Here is a 19,908-nt window from a genome sequence, read left to right as displayed (position 1 = left end):
ACCCACCCACGAAGAGGTTAGGTGCAGAAGTGCTCATCTCATCAGCTTGGACTCCCTGACCAGAAGGAATTAGGGTCTTTTTATGATGTTTGGACTCTAAGGGACAAAGATTCCTAAACATAAGCAAGAGATCCCCAGGATTAACCTGGGTTAGCCCTAATGGACATATAGAACTGGCATATTTCAGCAGCTCTTTCACCGCCTGAAACCTAAGACAGCAACTCATTTGTGTGTGCACATTTATCTGTTTTAACCTCTAAAATAACTCACTTCTTTTTCCTGCTGACTAAATCTTCAGCTAGTTTATTACAGGATTGGCTACAAGCGTTGTCTTTGGTGTGAGATCGAAGGTGCAAATTGACCTGAGGTAAGTGACTGCTCCTTTGGGACTGGGAGTAACCTCAATATTTTGTGCTCTTTGGGTAAAGTCACCATCTGTCACAGAGTCAAGCTTGTCTGGATGGCAAGATAGATCAGTCCTTGCACACAATCATTCTTTGATTAGCACTTAACATGTTCACAGTGATGTATGGACACCACCAGCTAAAGATATGGACTTTTTTAAAAAATGAATTTAAAGTAGTTCCTGGTAGAACACAGGCTCCTGAGTCCTCTGACAAATTGTTGTGGTTTTACAATCACCTTTTCCTATTAGTTCAAGGTGTTTTTTCTCTCCTGTGTGAAAGACCCACACAAACAACAGAGAAAACTGGCGATAGAGGGTGCAACTGATGCTGAAAAATGCCGTCATATCCAAACGTGAACAAAGAAGAGAGATCATTTTTCACTTTAACCTCTTTGTTGTCACCGTCTCAGGTGTTACTTGTGCTAATGTGTTTCCCCTCACAACACCCCTGCGAGGCAGGGCAGTATTGATACCTCTCTTTTACAAATGGGAAAAGCGAGGCACAAAGAGGTTAGAGGCTGAGTTTTTCAATGGCGCTCAAGGGAACAGGGCACCTAACTTGATTCGGCTCCCTGGCAAATTCCACCCTAAGTGACCTGCCCATAGCCACAATGAGCTAGCAATGAAGCTGGGACTGGCACCGAGAGGAAACTGACTTGGTTCTTTCAAGCTACGAGGAGTCTCATTATTGTCAGGGATTGTAACAATGGAGTGTGTTATTGTAACACTTTAAAACAAAAATACTTGCAGACATTTGAGAGGGAGAGAAAACAGAGTTGGTCCCAGGCACTTCCCTTATTTCTGTAAGTGCCTGAGCTCCTGCCACTTAGTGGATGATGCTCTTGTGAACTGTATGGTACGGGAAACAGCTGAGCTTCAGAGAGAGCGAAGGAGCGAGAGACTGACTCTCTCAGACCTTTGTGTGAGTGGGCAATTGCTCCCCGTGGGAATAAAGAAGTCAAAACACTGATTATTCCTGAGTAGAAAATCAATGAATTTTCATCTCTCAGTGGCTCTAAGATTTATTAGCACTTCAGGCGGGAATTGCTGGGAAGAGGGGGAAAAACAAAGATTACAAGCACATTAGCGATGTACTTTGGTTGATTTTAATTCGGTCCAGAGAGATGAATGTCAGTGCGCTGTGTGTTTTGTTTTACCCAGGATGCCTTGCACACCCTCTCCCTCTAACAGATCTCCAACAGGCATCCCCACCTACGCATACACAACAGCCAGGAAATGGGGAAGCAGGAAGTTAGACTTTGACGCCCATCTGTGTTTTTTGAAAAAAAGGGTCCACTTGCCAGCACATTCTGCTCTGTGCAAACGGACGATAACAGAGATTCCTGTGAATCTGAACTGCTGCTCAATAGGGTGAATGGGACGAATCATTTTTGCAGTGGACAGACAACCAACCATGTGCCTCGCCTCTCTCCAAGCTACCGAAACAATTGCACCCATGTGCCTGACTCCACTGATCTCCTGCCTTTAAATCTACTGAAACAAGAGTGATCAAAGATGCTCAGGACTTTGCAAGTTCGGGTTCAAATCTGGGCCACCTATTTGAAAAAAAAAAAGTGCTCGTCAATGTCAATGAGATATTTACTCATCATGGAGGTATCTCTCGACCACAACTGCACCTACCTTGGTAGACAAAATGAAATCCTTTGGCAGTTGCTTGACCCTTGGCACTGAACTTGATGAGGATTTGATTGGTGGTGGCTAAGGGCAATGATTCACCTAGATAGGGAGAGAGGGAAATAGACGGCAGGCATACACGCATTACAGCATCACCCCGCGAACTGGTTTACTGAGGTCTTTCTACTAAGACCTTCTCAACGTGGGAAACTTCTACGGTATAGGTTTTTCTGAAGCTGGCATGGAGGAGTCTTCTTTACACAGAGAGCACTTGTTAATTGTACCAAGAGATCAGTGAGAATCTATCTGTAGAAGCACATGGCTCTCACAGCTGGGAGTTGCCTTTGGTGGGTTTCTTTTCAGGAAGGAAAAACGCAATTGCGGCTGCAATTTTAAAAAAAATTAATTTCCCTTTTTTTAAAAGACCCGAACTCAAATTCTGGAGGAAAAGGTCAGATGCACATCTTACAAAACCACTGTCCTGAGAAGTCTAATCCCTGGTGAAGATTTTCAGAAGCGATGAGCAATGAGGACAAGTTCTCAGCACGTTTTGAAAATCAGGCCCCTCTAAGGTGTCTCAAGCTAGGCTTCCCAAAAATGAAGCACCCCATATCAATGGTCAATATTGAAAAATCTTGGCCTAGATGGATTTCGCCCACTAATGGGGATCTCACACCACACACGCATCAAGGAAACAGGTTCCTTAAGTACAGCATTGGGGAGATAAAGCCAAACAAGGGATGGGTGGGTCCTGAAAATGAAGGGAAGGCAATGTTCAGTTGGACAATAACACCAGCTACGAGGGGAGAGACATTGCAATCACTTCCTGCAGGGAAATGCGATTGTGTGTTGGCCAAGAACTGAATCAGCCTCCAGCATCACTTTGGCAAACCAGGAAGATGGTCTAAGTTACAGCAGCCCTGCCAGGGCTGCCCATGAAGAGCTTAGCAGCCTGGAACTGCTCAGGATCTACCATCGTGCTCTGCATTATGGCCCCTTTCTCCCCTGACCTTGCCACCCCCCCTTTTGCAAGGGCCGGTGAGGGGCTGTGCAAAGGGCAGCCTATAGCTGACTCACGCAATGCCTGCACAGGAGGAATTCTCCCCTGCCTGGTTAAAGAGCTTTCACATCCCCTGTATGCCGCCGCACTGGTGTACATGGTGTTTAATAGAGGGAATTAATCCCTCTCTGTTTCTAAATAGCCATTCCCCAGCATGCAACATTTGGTACGTCCACGCTGCAGCCTGAAGTGAGCCTCCCAGCCCAGGTTCACGGTCAAACTGGCATGAGTCTGTGTACCTGAGCTGGGAGGTTCACTTCCAGCTGCAGTGTAGACATACCCACTGGGCCTTGCCCAACTTACCCTAACTGGTTAGCAGTGCTGCCATAGTCTCCATAGCCTGGTATCGTTGCTTGTCATTGATCAGTCAGCGCAATGACATTTTGAGAGGGAAGGCCCCATTGATTGTTACGGAGCGTCCCATCTCTGCCAGCACCGGTGACTCATCCTTACCTGTGTGAGAGCCTGAGAGTGAGCTGAGGAGCCGGGAGAGCTGGTTGGGTCCATCGTGAACTTCTATGACATCATTGAGAGCGGTCTGGAAGAAGGCAAACTGCCCGAAAACCACTGTGAACGGAGAGAACGGAAGCAGTAAGGGCAAGAAGCAGGGAACACACTGAAATTCAGCAAAAGCCAACCCTCAACACTGAGATGCTTCAGCTGGGCTGTCTTGAGAACCACAGAGGAAAGTGCCTGATTGTCAGCCCTCCAGATGGAAATCCCTTATTTATCCATAAAGTGGGCACAACATGGGCAGCAGCAAGCTTCCAAAATGCTGGCTCACCAAGGATTCATAGACCAGAAGGGATCACATTATGGAGAGCCTAGCCTGGCCTCCTACATAAGACAGGCTATATAAGACAGGCTATATATATATATATACATACATACAGACTCCATCATGGACCAGAACTCCATGGTGCTAGGTGCTGCCAAAACACAGAACAAAAAGCTGGTCCCTGCCCCAAAACGCTTAGGGCGAGATTTATTTCAAATTAAAAAATTGTGCCCTTAATTAAGAACATAACATAAACATGGCCATACTGAGTCAGACCAAGGGTCCATCTAGCCCAGTCTCCTGTCTTCTGACAGTGGCCAATCGCAGGTGCCCCAGAGGGTATGAACAGAACAGGTCATCATTAAGTGAGTCTGTGTATCATCAAGTGATCCATTCCCAGCTTCTGGCAAACAGAGGCTAAGGACACCATCCCTGCCCAATTCCAGCACCAAGCCCATCTGCCCTGGAAGTGATGAAAAGATATTTGAATTTCCAGTCAGTCCTAGGCACCTCTGCTAAGACTGCCAATGAGGAAGTCACTCTGTGTTCCCCATTTTATTGATTATTTTGTAAATGCACCCAGATGACCTCAGATCCCATCCCTGGGAAAACGATAATGAGATGATCAGGCCATTTTCCAGTTGGTGTGTACGGGTTTGACTTATTTTTGTATATTTTTCAAAATACAACAACAGTATTTTCCTCAAGACCCCAAGGCTCTATTTTTCCCCCTGAACTGTGTATTGGTACGTTGTAAACACCCAGTTACAGATTCACAGACTGTGAGGTCCCTCACTGTGTATCAACAACCAGGCTGCAATGTTTGTTACTTGCAAATTCAGTTTTACAGCGGGGCTTCTATGCTAGGACATGCGAGGGGGCTGGGCCAGCCCCCTGACACCTGCTGTCTGGAGAATCAGGAAAGGAAAGGAAATGGGATTCCTACAGTATTTGCTACTTGCAGTTTCCCACTCACTTTTAATGAAGCTATTGGAACATGGTGGGTGGGGGAAAGAAACAACTTAGCTGTCATCATACTGTAGATAGGAAGTCAGGCCACTCATCAAGAAGTTGTGCCTAGGCCACTAGATACTTGACTGATTCAAGCATAAGGATCAGCAAAAGTAGCAACAGTTGCACCTTAACAGGGCTGGACGGCACTGTGGAATGGTAACCACCTATGGTGTATTTTACAGCTTGGTCACGGGTCTAAATCCACCTCAAGTCAGTAAAGAGTGAAGGTCATTGTTGTGTGCTAGGTACTGAGGGGAAGAAGTTGGTAGCCCTAATTCAGTCCCAGATAGAACTGAGTGTCCTTATCCCACCTTGCTGTCTCCAGGGCTATGGTGACTGACTCCACTGTAGATCAATATAACATGGCAGCCTACAGAAGCTTGCCTTGTGGAATAAAATTTACAGGGCTTCACTCTACAGAGCTGTCAGTGCAGCAAGTTTCATGAGCCCTAAGTTCACTTTGAAAAAGAGAAAATATGTTACACAATATTAATACCCATCCATCTAGCTGTCTCAAGGGTTTCCAAGGTACATATCATGCTGGTATCCAGGCACTGTACAAAATTAAGCAACATCAGAGTCTATAACTAAAATGTTGGTGCATGGATTTAATCTGGCGACGATGCGCATTTAGGCCCTGATTCAACAAAGTACTTAAGCACGTGAATGCTCCCACATTCCGCCCAGCTCGTTCCGCCCAGCTTGTTTTGCTGAATTAGGGCATAGTGCTGTCGTTGTCACAGAATAATCACCAACCCTTCCCCCGCCCAGGAGACAGAGTTTTGCTCTAGTCTCAGATTCCAATATTCCAAGCAGTAGCTTTAGCAAAACGAAGGTCACGACAAGCCTACAGGAAAAATAACATCTCAAAAGGAGTTTTGCATGAGGGAGATAGCTTTTCTCATAAGACGTGATAAATATGATACAAGTGACTGCACCTCCTCACTGTGCATATTAGAACGGCAGAAAGCATTAGCATTCTCGCTGGGGCGACATTTCTATCTACTGCCTGTGATAGTATTTCACTTGACAGTGGCTGAATTGCAAAGATCAGCTCTAACAGCTGTATGACATTAATATTTACCTTCTAAAGATCCATTCAACAAACACGTATTTTCTGAAAGATTTTTAAAGGGCCACCAGATTGATTTTTACTCCTAGGTCTTTCTCTCTCTCTCTCCGTCTCACACACACACACACACTGATTATTTTAGCACAACATTTAGCATAGATTTGGGCTGAATACATTTGCACTCAGATGTCTTCTGAAGGAGAAGACTGCTGCCACTGCTCCATTGCAAAAGTTAATCACTGTAAATTAAATTTTCACTTTTTTTTCCCCCTCAAATCAGTAACTCTCAGATTTGGTTGAGCAGCTAAAAAAAAAAACTTCACAAAAATGTTGTCATTTTCTGGGGCCATTTTCCATGTATTTTCAAATTAAAAAATTTCCAATATCTCTATACATGAAATTGAATTTACAGTCCATAGTGCCACTTCTGCCGTATTTCCCATTCCTCCCCTCCCTCCCCCCACAATAATAATACAGTCACACTCAACTGTAGAAAAGAGACTGTGGGGAACATTTTCAGCTGGTATAAACGGACTTATCTCCAGTGGCTTCAACTGAGCATTGCTGATTTATACCAGCTGAGAATCTAGCCCACTGACTGCACGGCATATACCGTAGTCCTTCGGCACGACGACAAAATACAGGCAGATTTGTCCACTGGTGTAATTCCGAGGATAATTTGGAGACAGAACTACTCCATCTGATCCAGTGTACTGACCACCACACGGTGCTGAAAGACAAAGTCAGGAAGAAATCACTGGAGCAGCTGTCATTCAAGCCCTGGCTTCAAGCATTACCCATTTTCTCCACTGCTTCAAAATACATCCAGCCATGTGCTTATGATTCTGTGCAGGGCAGGCTGCCCAAGTCTGTGATCAATTCTACATTTCAGGTGGAGCAGCACTCACTGCAAGTTCTTATTAATAACAATACCGCTTATCCTAACTCGAGTTCGTGCTTGCTTCACGTTAAATTACCACCACCATACCAGGAACTGGGTGGATGTCGAGTACAGTATGTAGCCTAATGTGATTCTAAAGCACAGGAGTTGGAGGGTTGGGTTCTTAATCTTTTCATTGTTTCTCAGCAACAGGAGACTGGCTCAGGGACCAACGCAGCACTCCCCATCCAAACATTTTCAAACCATCCATTTCTCCTGTCCGCACCCATGTTCGAGCCTCATATTTGTCTCTTGTCCAGCTCCCGTTAGCAAACAGAGCTGGTCGGAAACATTTAATCAAAATAATTTTCTGATGAAAAACAGGAAAAACTTATGAGAAAAAACATTTTCCTGTTTTCTTACCAGCTCCCACCCTGGCTCAGGAAATCAATTAAGCACGTGCTTAGGTACCTTCCTAAATGAGAATGGATTTCAGCACAGGCTTAAGTGGCTTCCGGAATCAGATGCTGTCTTAGGATTGCAGAATTTGTCCTGCTGGATGCGATAATCGGTTTATTCCAATACCCTGTCTTTGTCAGATGCTTCCCAAGAAGGGGTAAGAAGCCTCATAATGGACAACTACGAAGTAATTTGCATACAGAGTAAGTTTCTTTCTGACCTCAGACAGTGAGAGCTTTCATTTTTCATTCAACATTTTGTACAGGAATAAAAGCTTCCCCTCACCCCTATCAAGCTCTCTATGAAAGGGACACCTGTGCATCTGAATGGTTTGTACCATAGCGAGGCTCAGCAGCCAGCATGGACATTTCGGAGCCAGCTCCTTGCTCACCCGGCCAACCTTACCTGTGCATGTTGGCCGAGGTTTGTTCCACGCGGGTTTCCCATCCCCTCCCATTATGCATGTCAAGGTGGAGACTCCTTCGATCTCATAGCCACCATCGCAGTAGTAGGTAATTGTCGATCCCAGTTTCAGGTCTGTGCCCACTCGGGTGCCATTCTTAACTGACCCGGGATCAAAACAAGACTCCCTGGGATTTTCTGCAAAATAACATTGCAAGGAGGTTTAGTGTGTTGATTTGACTGTTTAAGATGCGCATCCTGCAGGTAAATAATACGTGGCACCAGCGAATCAGTTACAGCAGGTAACTGGGAGTCAAGACGACTGAGTCCTATTATTAACAGCTGTGTCACTAAGGCTCTGTCTTCACTACAGAATCAGCCTGGGATCCTACTCACGTGTTGCCCCCATCCCCCCATTGTCTGCACACAAAAGCCTCTCACTTGAGTTTAGTGGTACTTTCAAGCTAGCAAAGTTGCGGGTGTGGGTGAGAGCCCAGGTTCTGCTTTCACTCAGGTGGAAACTACCCACTTTGCAGTGGCTAAATCACTCGAGTGCTGATCGTACTCCAGTGCCTTCCCACAATCCCCCCCCCCCCCAAAGTGCCCAGAAGGACAGACAAGATCTCTGACAATTCACTCAGAAAGAGTCACAGAGCAGCTCAGCTTACGTGGCATGCAAAGAACCACAGGATATGCCACCAGGAGCCCTAGCAACACACATGGGGAAGTGCAGCACCAGTGAGGACCCACTAACTTGAGTACGGGCTTTGCAGCATGGCTGCTCACACCTGGGCTAGCTAACTCAGATGCCAGTCACGTGGGCTAACTCTGCAGTGAAGATAAACTTTCACTCACTGGGTGCCTTTGGGAACATCACTTAGCCGCTCTATGACTCAGTTTTCCCATCTTTAAAATGGGAGAATAATATCACAGAGGATTTTGTGAGCCTTATTTACTATTTGTAAAGAGCTTTTAGATCTTCAGATGAAGAGCGTTTATTACATGCAAGCTCTGGAAATGGTGTGGTCTTGCTGATATTACAGGCCATTTTTTATAGGCCCTCAACTGGGTCTCTAATTTTGCACAGACATTCCGCTGTGGGCACCACAAACCACAGTCATGGAGTTAGACACTCAGGGCAAAATTTTCAAAAGTCTCTAAGTGACTTAAGTGCTTCAAAAGACTCTAAGTGACTTAAGTGCTTAGACATGTAGAGAAATCCCAATGAAAGTCAATAGGAGTTACGCCCCTAAATCACTTGGGCACTGTTGAAGATTTCCCCCAAGTCCTATAGTGTATCTCTACAAGTAAGCCTGGACATAAAATGATGGATGATATTAAAAACATGTCTCTGAAACCATCCCTAGGCAACTATGCTCTTCCACACAACAGGTAGATCCCAATTTCAAAACCAGCTTTTCTGATCTGGGATTCCGCTTTAGCCCATTATAACAGATGGGGGTCATCGCAAGATTTGGATCCACATCCACGCCCGGATTTCAAACACATTCTCACACACGGAGGAATCTGGGGATATTCAGATCCCAGATTTTGGTCCAGACCCATCTCTAAATTACCGGAGAAAACACAGAGTGGTGGAGGAGGAGGGGAAATAGTGATGGGGCAAGTATTTACTGGTACCAAATCGGGCACAAAGGAAGAGCTTTTATTTCAGTAGCTGCACACATGCTTTCTGAACTGGAGACAGAATGCAATGAACTTTGCAAACCAGAGCATGTAATTGCACGTGCGGCCTGCGAAGTAAGGGATCTATTCCCTTAATATAGTTTGAATGCACTACATCTATCCACAGTATCTCTCAGGCACCTATCAGTCTAGCATCTAACAGCTTAGTGCTCTTACCCACAGTGGTATACAGGGCCATGTGCTAGCTGGTTTGTTATCCAGATTACTGCAGAATGACTACATGCAATTAGACAAAATGAAGACATTTTTCATTCTCTTTCCCATGCTCCGCAGAGTTAAAGTCCCCATTTATATATGAAAATTCCACTAAAGATTGCAGATCTGTCAGGCTGTGCATATTTTTCTTCTGCTTCAGAGGGACTATTTTAATGAAATATAATTAGGTGCCTTGATTATTCCTGTGCTTTTGTCATTTAGAAACTGCTGATTAAAGCTCAGGGCCTTTTGGTGAACAGTGGGGTCTGTGAACAATCACAATTGCCTAAGAATTATATCGTGCTGTTTTAATTTTGTTTGAAAGAAAAAAGACTCAACCCACTCCCATCAGGCCCTGCCCTGGCTTCATTGTTTGTAGAGAAAAGCAGGATTAGCTTTGTGGTCTCCTTCTTGTGACAGCTGTGCGATTAGACAGCAACTCAGGTAGGCAGAGAACAAAGAGTTTGAAGTGCTTCTATTAGGGACAGTTGAACTGGGCCACAAGAGGTAAAACCTCTCTTCTTCTCGACAGGGAAGCACTGTCTAGTGGTCAACGCACAGGATGAGGAGACAGAACTCCAGGATTCTTTTCCTGGCTCCGCCACTGGTTTGCTGCATGACCTTGGCCCCCTCACTGCTCCTCTCTGCAACTTTATTTTCTTAACTGTAAAATGGGAAAATGCAATTTAATTGCCTTCTGGAAGTGTGTGTGCTGTGAGGCATAATTAGCCATCTGTTTGTAAAGGGCCTTGATGCTCAGACATAAGGTGGCAGAATAGTTCTGTTCTCAGAAGATATAAAGAACTTTGTTTTTATTCCATCATTTCATGCAGTTCCAGCCTGAGCAGAAGCTGGATGCAATAAAGAGACATTAGCCATGCCGAATAGGAAGAGACCAGGCCTGGAGGTCTCATTTCACCCATGGCAATGGAGAGCATGACCACCAGGCTATGCAGTCAGACAAGGAGCCACCATTTTGTCTTCTTTAACCCTCACTCTTTGGATAATGACCACTGCTGCTCAGCCAGGCTATAATAGTGAGCAGGAAGCATTCAACAATACTAAGGTTCTTCTGTATAATGTTGAGATGGTGCCAAATTATTATGAATTACTGTGGCTGACATGCATAAGTGTGGTAAGCATGAGTTTGGTATGGCTTGGTACGTCTGAATTTGCTAGAGGATTCTGGGAGCAGGATTCTCTTAGCATCAGACAGTTGGTGTGGAAATTTACTGAGAATACAGAAATTGCACTTGAATGGTTAATAAAGGCTCTATCTGTGCGTGTGTTTCAACATGAGACTTTGAAACCTGTCAGCCGATTGACCAGCTCACAAAGTAAAGAAAAAGCAAAAACAGGCCATCAGTGAGCTTGATACGGTTGACTCGGGTCAAAATAACCCCTTCTGGAGAACACCGCACTAGGAGCTCCAGTGAATGATTGATGAGAGGGGGAAACATTCATTGAGCTTTGGTCTGTGCCTGTTTTGCAGTCCCCTTCTAAAAGATTAATTAAAGAAACCCAGTAATGAAATGCCCACAGGGCATATTTCTGGGATATGTGACACCTGTGAGAACAAAAGGTATCAATGCTAAGGAGAGTACATTAGTTCGTTAGTTCCCCAATTGACATCTAAAGAGGTTTGTGACGCTAAAAGACAGAGGGTCAGGGTAGCCGAGACCCTGCTATGAGAGACTTGTGTAGGACTTAAGAATCAGAAGGCCTTGGGGTAACCAAGACCCTGCATCGGGGGACATTTGACAGACCAAGTACCTGAGGTGGGAAAAGAAGAAAAGAAAAGAAGTCTCCCTCTGGGACTGGTAGCTATACCTGCTTTGTTTGCCAATCAGGATACTGTGTAGGCCAACACAGTTACTGAGGGTTTATCCTTGGGGAATTGACGCTTATTAGGGAGACGTGTATTCTGTAACCTTTACTGCTTGTGTAACTCTTTCTCAGATAAACTACTGTGCATTAAGCATATTGAATCCGAATTTTCACTGGTACCGGTAACAGTCCGCCCAGCTGTGGGCCATTAAAGATCCGTTTTAACATATACCGCTCAAGAAACACTTGCAGGGCTGAGCGTAGCAACCTCAGCTGGAGCTGAGGCCAAAAACTGGGCCCGGACCTCATCGCTAGAACCAGTGCCAGACATTGGGGTCAAGATCAGAAGCCGAGCACCCCCTTGCACATCTGCAGTGCGCCGGTGGCCCCATCGGCCTGGGAGTGAGGGGCCCCAGGCAGTGCCTGAATTTGCACCGGCAAAGCCAACCCAAGTACATCACTGCTCAGGAGACATTTGCAAAAGTAAACGTTGCACGTGCTTTTCCAAATTGTTTCTCAGTTCTGCTGGCCTTGATGCCGCTGAAATGCTAGCATTCGTTTTTGGCCTCTTCCCTAACAAGGCTGCACCCGACAGGGTTCCTCATGGCCACGTTATGCCTTTCTTGTGATTCTGAACCATTTCCCTGCATTTCATCTCACATGTTGATGTCGCCTCAACCTGCCAATCAGCCTCCCACCCAGCCGTCAGGTGCCTTAGCCATACGCTTGATCTCAGTCTCTGCTCTCGCTTTGAAAAATCATGACTTTCCATGCTCCAGTCACTCTGCTGACGGGGGCTGGCGGCTGATTGCTGAAGTGTCCCCCTGCACCTCTTTCGTTTTCTTCCTTCTTGGCTGTTTTTCTTTTCCCTGGAGAGTCCATGCCTTTAGGGACAGTATGTACCTTAGCCAGGTGTGCAGAAGATTCCCCTTGGCATGCCGATAATACCCCCCACCCCAATCCACCACCTCCTTCATTGGCAAGTCTCTGTGACAACAGCCAGCGCTGACCTATGAATGTGTTCACAGAGCAAAATGGCAGGACTTTCTCCAGTTTAAAGAGGAGTTTGGTCCAGTGGTGGCCGCAGAGGAGCAGGAGTCAGGACTCCTGGGTTGGATACCCAGCACCACCACCAGACTCATCATGTGATCACGGGCAAGTCTTAATCTCTCTGTCCGTTGATTTGCCCATCTGCAAAATGAGTGTCATACCTCCACAAATTCCACGTCTGTGAAGAAAGTGGCGATTGGTTCAAAACAGTGACTGAAAAGCATTTGACATCTTGCACAAAGAGAGTTTGGGTGTCTCATTCCAGGGTGTCACAGCTGTCCACATCTCTCTCTCTCACACACAGATAACTGTTCACAACCAAAATTGGCCCTCTGCCTAGCCAACGTGGCACTAAGAGCAAAGAATGAATGAGCCAGATGGGGCACGGATATAAACCTGTCCTCTGACACCTAGAGGCAGTCCTTCCCGGCCACAGCCTGGACATGCCAGTGGGACACTGTGAAGGAAACTTCTGCAGCAGCTGTCTACTTTGCATCTGCTCTGCAGACAGAGGACAGTAGCTTCTAAGGCTGTTGATACGGGGCTCTTCATGACCACTAAATCCCCAGACAACGTTTTGAGAAGTTGCAGAAAAGAAAATAATCAGCGTGAAGTATCATTTAGCAAGAAAAAAATAAAATAAGTCAGAGTGTTACCACGCTGGGCTCCTCGGTTCCGCACAGAGCCCTCGCTGCTCAACTAGAGCCACTAGCAGGGGTGTCACTTTTCCAGGGACAATGCCAATGCTGCCTTGAAAGAAGCGCGGCCTCCATTCCTTTGGCACGGCCAGGTCACAAGACACCAAAAAGCCGGGTGCCTTTACAATGCATATACCCGTATTTCCAAGTGCAATACAATGAATCATTCTTAGGGGCCGTTTGCACCATTCTCCCTCTTTGGGTCTCTCTGAATGCTAAACACGACTGGATGTTCTACACCACGTCCTGCCGTATATTTCTAAGCGTGCTGAAGCTCCGTGGGAATTTCCATCTTCAAAAAGGGAACACAGGAATTGTTGAAAGAATCGCCCTGTGTGTTATTTATAAGCCTGGTATGGGCAAAGCCGCTTTGATCAAGTAATAACTGACTCGCAGTGGATGGTTTGTGGAAGGGTGAAAAATAAACAGCTGTGCCTCATTTGTTTTTGGTTCCATGCCTCTTCACTTCCAGATTCCAGCCAGGAACAAGAATGCGAAGCATTCAAAGAGTGCGAGAAATGTCGTGAAATGTCTAACCGTGACATTCTATCATGCCTCCTGTACCAAAGAAGTCTGGATAAGCATCTAGGGTCAGATGCTGTGCTGAGCTTCCAGGAGGTATAGCCCAGGGGGAGGAGGAGGCAAATGCAGCTTTAACCCACCTTTGTGTTAAGTTCCTGGCATAATTTAGCCAGCTCTAGGGGCTGCTCTAAGTTATGTCAGCTTCCCCAAGCCTGCCTATACCCTGCAGCGCACAAGCCAGAATTGTTGCGGCAGGAACATGAGCTACAGCCCAGCCTCTCCTGTCTCCAACTCCACCGCTGTGCTTTTCCCTGAGCTAGGGATGCAGTGAGGGGGGCGGAGGAAGAGGAACCTGTGTAGGACTGTCTATAGTAACCCAACGAAGTGCCCTCCCTCGGAGATTTTTCCTCCACCCCCTTGCAGGATGTTTATATCCCTTATATCCTGCCAGAGCTACATATAGAGGCAGAATCCCTCCACCGAATTTTGGGGCACCCCTCTGCACTAAATCTGAACAGCTTTAGGACTGATTTCAGCAGGGACTTGCTTATCTAAATTTCCCATTTGGAATGCCCCTTTTCCCTCCCCCGTTATCCTGAAGAGCATCGTTGTCCTCCAATATTTGTGTGTTCACCTGAGACCTTCAAATAATGCACGCACTTCATTTTGGATGCCACAAGCCATCATATGTTCTATACAAGCAAGATATGACAAGCTGGCAGTTTGTTCATTTTAGTTACTAGCATTACTGGGTAATGCTCAATGATTCCAACAGCCCTTCATAGTGTCACTGCAAACGAGTGTCTTCTAGCTTAGGGATTCATTTTAAATGCCGCTTGAAACTTAAATCCACTCATCATGGGCATGTTTTTCCATAGATTAACTTTCTCTCTTCCTGATGGACAATGATATAGCTTTAAGTCCTTTCTTATTCTTCTTGATGCTGCATTAAGCTATCGTTATAGAAGAGCTAACCAATATAGATAAAGAAAGAATGGATCTCAGCCAGTGCCCAGACTGCAAATCAAACCTCTCCTGAGGTTCAGGAAAATGGAGTTACTTCCCCAAAATCCCAGTTTAGCACTTCCTGGTGCCAGCTGGGATGCAAAGTAAAAAATGCCACTAGGGTACAAAGCAGAAAGATTTGATGGCAGGCTGGCTATCTGGAGGGACTGCGCTCATGTGATCACCAAAGGCTCAGGAGGTTTGGAAAATTCAGATAAGCATCAAAGCATCCAAACCACTGGAGTGCTTACTAAAACCCAGTGCAACCTCGGATCCTTTTGAGGTTCAGCAACGGCTATGAATGAACCAGTGTCTTTCTTCAGTCCTCCAGAGAAGTCATCATAATGCTGAATCTGGGACAAAAGCCCTTTGCAAGTCAACAGCTTGTGATGCCATCTCTACCAGAGTGTGACTTCAGAGCAGGGTCTTGATGAACAAGCAGAGACACAGGGTAAATTTTAGCATTTGGAGGAAAAAGAGCTAACAAATAGCAATAAGAATTTTTTTTTGCAATTTTTTTTATGTAAGGGGTTTCTCCTCCACAGCAGTGTGGTTTTCAAGAGCATGCTGGGTGCACCCAGGATGTTGAGCTCTTCTGAAAATCTGGCCCCAATTCTGGGTGGTGAGCACTGGAAAATCCTGCTATGGGTTCTTTGGAAATTTAGGCTCCACATGCATAAGCACAAGCTAAAAATGTAATCAGTTGAATGGGGAATACAGGGACGCTGGGTCCTGTGTTAATGAGAACAAGTCACTCCTGTCTCGTAGCAAAAGTGAGAGTGGAGAATGGGGAGTGTATAGCAAGATGCACATTAACAGGATGATGGTTGCTTTCAAAGCAGTCTCCTCAACCATGCTGATTCTGTCCCCAAGGCCCTGCCTACGCACAAAAGTTGTGCTGTTTTAACTACACTGGTATGGTGAAAGCAGTACCAACCCCAGTGTGGAAGCAGTTACACCAGTATAAAGTGCTTAGACCAGTATAGCTTGTTCCTGTGTAAGAGAAGGGGAGTAAACGATACCGGCACATACGTTACAGACGTCTGCTGGCATAGGTGTATTGATCAGGGATGTAAAGCAAAACAGAGTGAGTAATGGATTTTTCAGTTTGGGGACAGAAATGAAAAATCTGGGGTGGGGAGGGAATGCATTTTGATTTGAAATGAAACAATTTTTATTGAAAATTTTTCAGCAAATCAAAAAATGACAGGAAAAAAGGAATACACCAAAACTTTTCCATTTACTAATATATATATATATAGAGAGAGAGAGAGAGAGAGAGTTTTTTGTTTCCGTTCGGCTGTTTTTCAGGTGCTTGTCACGCCTTTTGGGGTATTCTTGTAAAAAAACTGGCCAAATTTGAATTAGAAACACCATTTTGAAATGAAAAATCAAAACGAAACGTTTCAAAACAAAAAAGTCAAAACATTTCAAAATGGTCACAAGTAAGCAGTTGTACTTTAAACAAAAAATATTTTTTTTCCTCAGCCAAAGCTTTTTGTTGAATTCTGCCTGAATTTACAAATAGTTTCAGTGCACGAAAAAATGCATTTTTGGAAGAAAAATCTATTTGCCCAAATTATTTTGCCCAGCTCTAGTGTGAAGAAGTGGGATCCCTGACCAGCATAGCTGTGTCATTGAAGTATTCCTAAGACAGACACCTTGCGTACCAGAAAACCTGCACTTTTAGCTTGCTTCGCTTGGGGGAGGGGGCGCTGAAATAAATGATACTGGCAAAAGCGCAGTTTGTTGGGATAAGCGTATACCTATGCTAGCAAAGCACTCTTAGTATAGATCTGGCCTAAGATAACTTCATACCTATATGCATCCACATTTTGCTCTCTCCCTGCTGTGCCCAGCACAAGTTCTGGCAGAAGCAGAACCAAAACCATGATGTTTCTACATGTTTTTTTTCCTTCCCCTACCCACCGTGAAAGTTGCCCTTTCAGAGCCATCAGTCCCTGAATCAATTTAACATGAAGAGCTGGGGTTGTTTGAAATTCACCTGACGTGTTGTAGCTCAAGGCTAGCAATCTGATCCCAGTCCCCGAGAAGATGTTGGATTTCCAAAAGGGGCTGGTGGATGGTTGTGGCGTCTTTCCCTGCACATTACTAGTGGAGGATTACAAAGTCCCCGGTAATTGGACTGATTCGTCTGTGGCTGATATCGCTGAGAGATGTAGCTTGGGGATGACAGTGAAGTCTGTCTATGGACTGTGGGACTGACCATATGCATTGAGATGTTACAAACAAGCCAGCATCTTTGAACTGTACTTAGCATTCTGCTCTGGCAATAAGCCCAACGAGATACTTGATTTCTCTTTCATGTGCTCTCCTTTTTTTTCCCCTTCTTTTTCTTCTTTCTCCAATTCCCCAAAGTTCCATTTTCTGCAGCTTCTCAAACTCTAATTGCTGTCTCCTTCTAATGCATGGGGAAGTTAATGAGCAAAGTTAAAGCCTCATTCTTTTCTCCCAGCAGTTTGGCTTTGTGGGAAGTATGTAGGCGTGATTAACTCTGTAGGCATGTTTAGAGAAAAAAAATAACACTGTACAACAGCCCTAATTTAATGAGGCCACCTTTTGTTCACTATATTTTGGCTGCCAAAAAGGGGGGGAACGGAGACAAAACCAAAGTCCTTCATTTATACTAAAAGAATTCTAATTAAAGGCTGGAAATTTTTTAATTTGTTCAATTTTAAGAGCCGCTAATTACTATTGTCTTATTAGTTTATAGCTAGTTACTGGAGATGCGTCCATTCATTCAGGATGAGAAATGGACAGGATTTGCCATGTCTGACTATAATACTACTTAGCTTTTCAGCTGTAGACCTCAAAACATTTTCCCTAGAAATGGGTGCACTAGGCAGGGGAACAGGCCGAAGGTAGAGAGGAAAGGGAGGTTCCGAGGTGGCGTCTGGTGAGAGGTCGCTGCAGAGTGAAGAAGTGTCCCCATCCAGGTGCAGACCCCCAAGGACATGGGCCCGGGGAATAGTTTCCCCACAGTGAGCGGTGGAACCCCCAACCCTGGAGGCAGTATCATCACCCCCATTTTACAGATGGGCACACAGAAAGGCGATGAGATTTGGTTCAGGACATTCGGCAGGTCAGTGGCAGCGTTTGTATCCCCATCTAGCACCCTATTCACTAGATCATACCGCTTCCATGTATAGGTTTGGGCCAGCAACTCTAGCATTCTGTCTCTGATGCATTTGAAAGCGGGCAAGCCTTCCCAATGGTGCACCTCATCTGAATCTGGAGGAGGTGTGTTTGAGGAGTCAGTTCTTTTTAGCCCCTACTTCTACCATGTCCTAATTACCCCCTCTGCATAGGCCTGGCTTTCTCTCTCTGTCCCCATCAGCTGCTGGTGAGCAGCGGGGTGCTTTTGGAACAGCAGACTCACTGTAGCTGGGCATGTGAAGCTCACTGGCAGTCTAAGCCCTTTCTTTCCATAGATGCTTCAATCAATACCTCCTCCCAGGAATCCATCACTCACAAAATAACAGCCTGGCTTGGACAGGGGACCCGATGACAAAAATGTCCTAGCAGAGGCAAAAAGAACAGGAGGACTTGTGGCACCTTAGAGACTAACAAATTTATTTGAGCATAAGCTTTCGTGAGCTACAGCTCAAATAAATTGGTTAGTTTCTAAGATACCACAAGTCCTCCTGTTCTTTTTGTGAATACAGACTAACACGGCGGCTCCTCTGAAACCTAGCAGAGGCAGCATCTCAGCTTGAAATTTCACAGGAATGAGCGAACGGGGCAGGACATGTTCTATTATTGCCAATTGTTGCATCCCTGGCAACACCCTTCTACTCCTTGCTCCACCTCTCAAACCATCCACGTGCTCTGCAAGAACTGGGCAGCGAGGTTCTCATTCTTCTGGGCTCTGCACTATAGAGAAACATTCCATGATTTCTATACATCATTTCTCTGCCTTTGGCACAGCAGGCTGAGTTTTATATTTCCCCCCTGAAACTTCAACTAAAATGCCAGCTGGTTGTGATGGAATACTCTGCAATGACAGGCAGGCTGTGGTGGCAAAAAAGAAATCTCACGTCCCTGTGAATTGTGGGAGCCAAGGAGAGGATCCCAAATGCAAATGCATGGCTGTTCCAAGGATCCACTTGACTTGTAGCACTGTCTACACTAGTTTCAGTCATCAGAGAATCATAGAATATCAGGGTTGGAAGGGACCTCAGGAGGTCATCTAGTCCAACCCCCTGCTCAAAGCAGGACCAATCCCCAACTAAACCAGGTCCATTCCCATCAGAGAGGGGACGAACCTGAAAAGGCTGGTTTGGTGGGGAGGGAGGGTGTTCAGTGCAGAGAACTGGGCAGCAGGAGTATTGTGTACTATTCCCTGTTCTCTCACTGACTCAATGTGAAGCCATTTAGTTTCTCTGTCCCTTCGTTTCCCCATCTGTAAAATGGAGATGATCGTACGGAGGGATTCTAAGGTGACAGAGGTCACCTCAGTCTCAGGAGGGAGAGGTGAGGCTAAATCACCATTGGCTGCGAGAGCCCCAGCTGGAAAGCGCCGAAGAGATGCAAAGTGCCACGGGCCCAGTTCGCTGCTGCCCTGCACCTCATGCAGTCATCAACACCACTACTAAGGGAGTGCCACGTGGGTATAAAATGCCATCCTGTCAGAATGGGACCCTTTCACATTCGCTCGGCACGGACGTGAAAAAGTGCACAACGTGCGGGGCAGGGGCGAATTGGGCCCTATATTTTGACAGCGCTCCTAGAGAATTGATATGGCCAAGCTTGCGGTTACGCAAGCTGCCGGAGACATATGTGCAGACCACCACGGACACGTATGAGAGTAGTACAATGGTCGTGAGAAGCAACTGCAGCTACTGTGATCCATTCACTGTGAGGGTAGGTCTACAGTACACCCAGGCTCAGCCTGAAGCCTATTCCTATTTGTGATTTAATGGACACCTTGACACAGGGGTTTAGTGGAGAGGCTCCATGGAGCATGCTTTTCGCTGAGACATTACATTGAACCGCAAAGATAAATATAAACTGGAAAGGGACTTAGAACAATGGAGGGCTGCATGAGAAGAAAATGGTTTACAAATCAGCTGACAAAAGACAGGATACAGATGGTGCTTTGTTGAACGGGGCATGGTGAAACCAGAAAAACAAGATGGTACAGAGCTAACGTCTGTGCAACATTTCAGATACTTTGG

The 19,908-nt window shown here is 45.6% G+C and overlaps 1 protein-coding gene across 1 annotated transcript in view; it reads right to left on the bottom strand.

The window, feature by feature from the left end:
• The window catches only part of CSMD2 (CUB and Sushi multiple domains 2), a 544,659-nt gene that overhangs the window by 112,699 nt on the left and 412,052 nt on the right, over positions 1-19,908 (bottom strand). The window contains exons 30-33 of the mRNA XM_084652534.1: positions 7,710-7,904; positions 6,579-6,695; positions 3,555-3,668; positions 2,048-2,143 (exon numbers count right to left, since the gene is read on the bottom strand). Coding sequence (XP_084508660.1) covers positions 2,048-2,143; positions 3,555-3,668; positions 6,579-6,695; positions 7,710-7,904 — 522 coding nt within the window. The remainder of the gene's footprint in view (positions 1-2,047; positions 2,144-3,554; positions 3,669-6,578; positions 6,696-7,709; positions 7,905-19,908) is intronic.

Source organism: Lepidochelys olivacea, assembly GCF_965140295.1.
Source record: "Lepidochelys olivacea isolate rLepOli2 genome assembly, chromosome: 19".
Taxonomy (NCBI): domain Eukaryota; kingdom Metazoa; phylum Chordata; order Testudines; family Cheloniidae; genus Lepidochelys; species Lepidochelys olivacea.
Note: the sequence above shows the minus strand (reverse complement) of the source record. Positions and strands in the feature narration are given on the sequence as shown.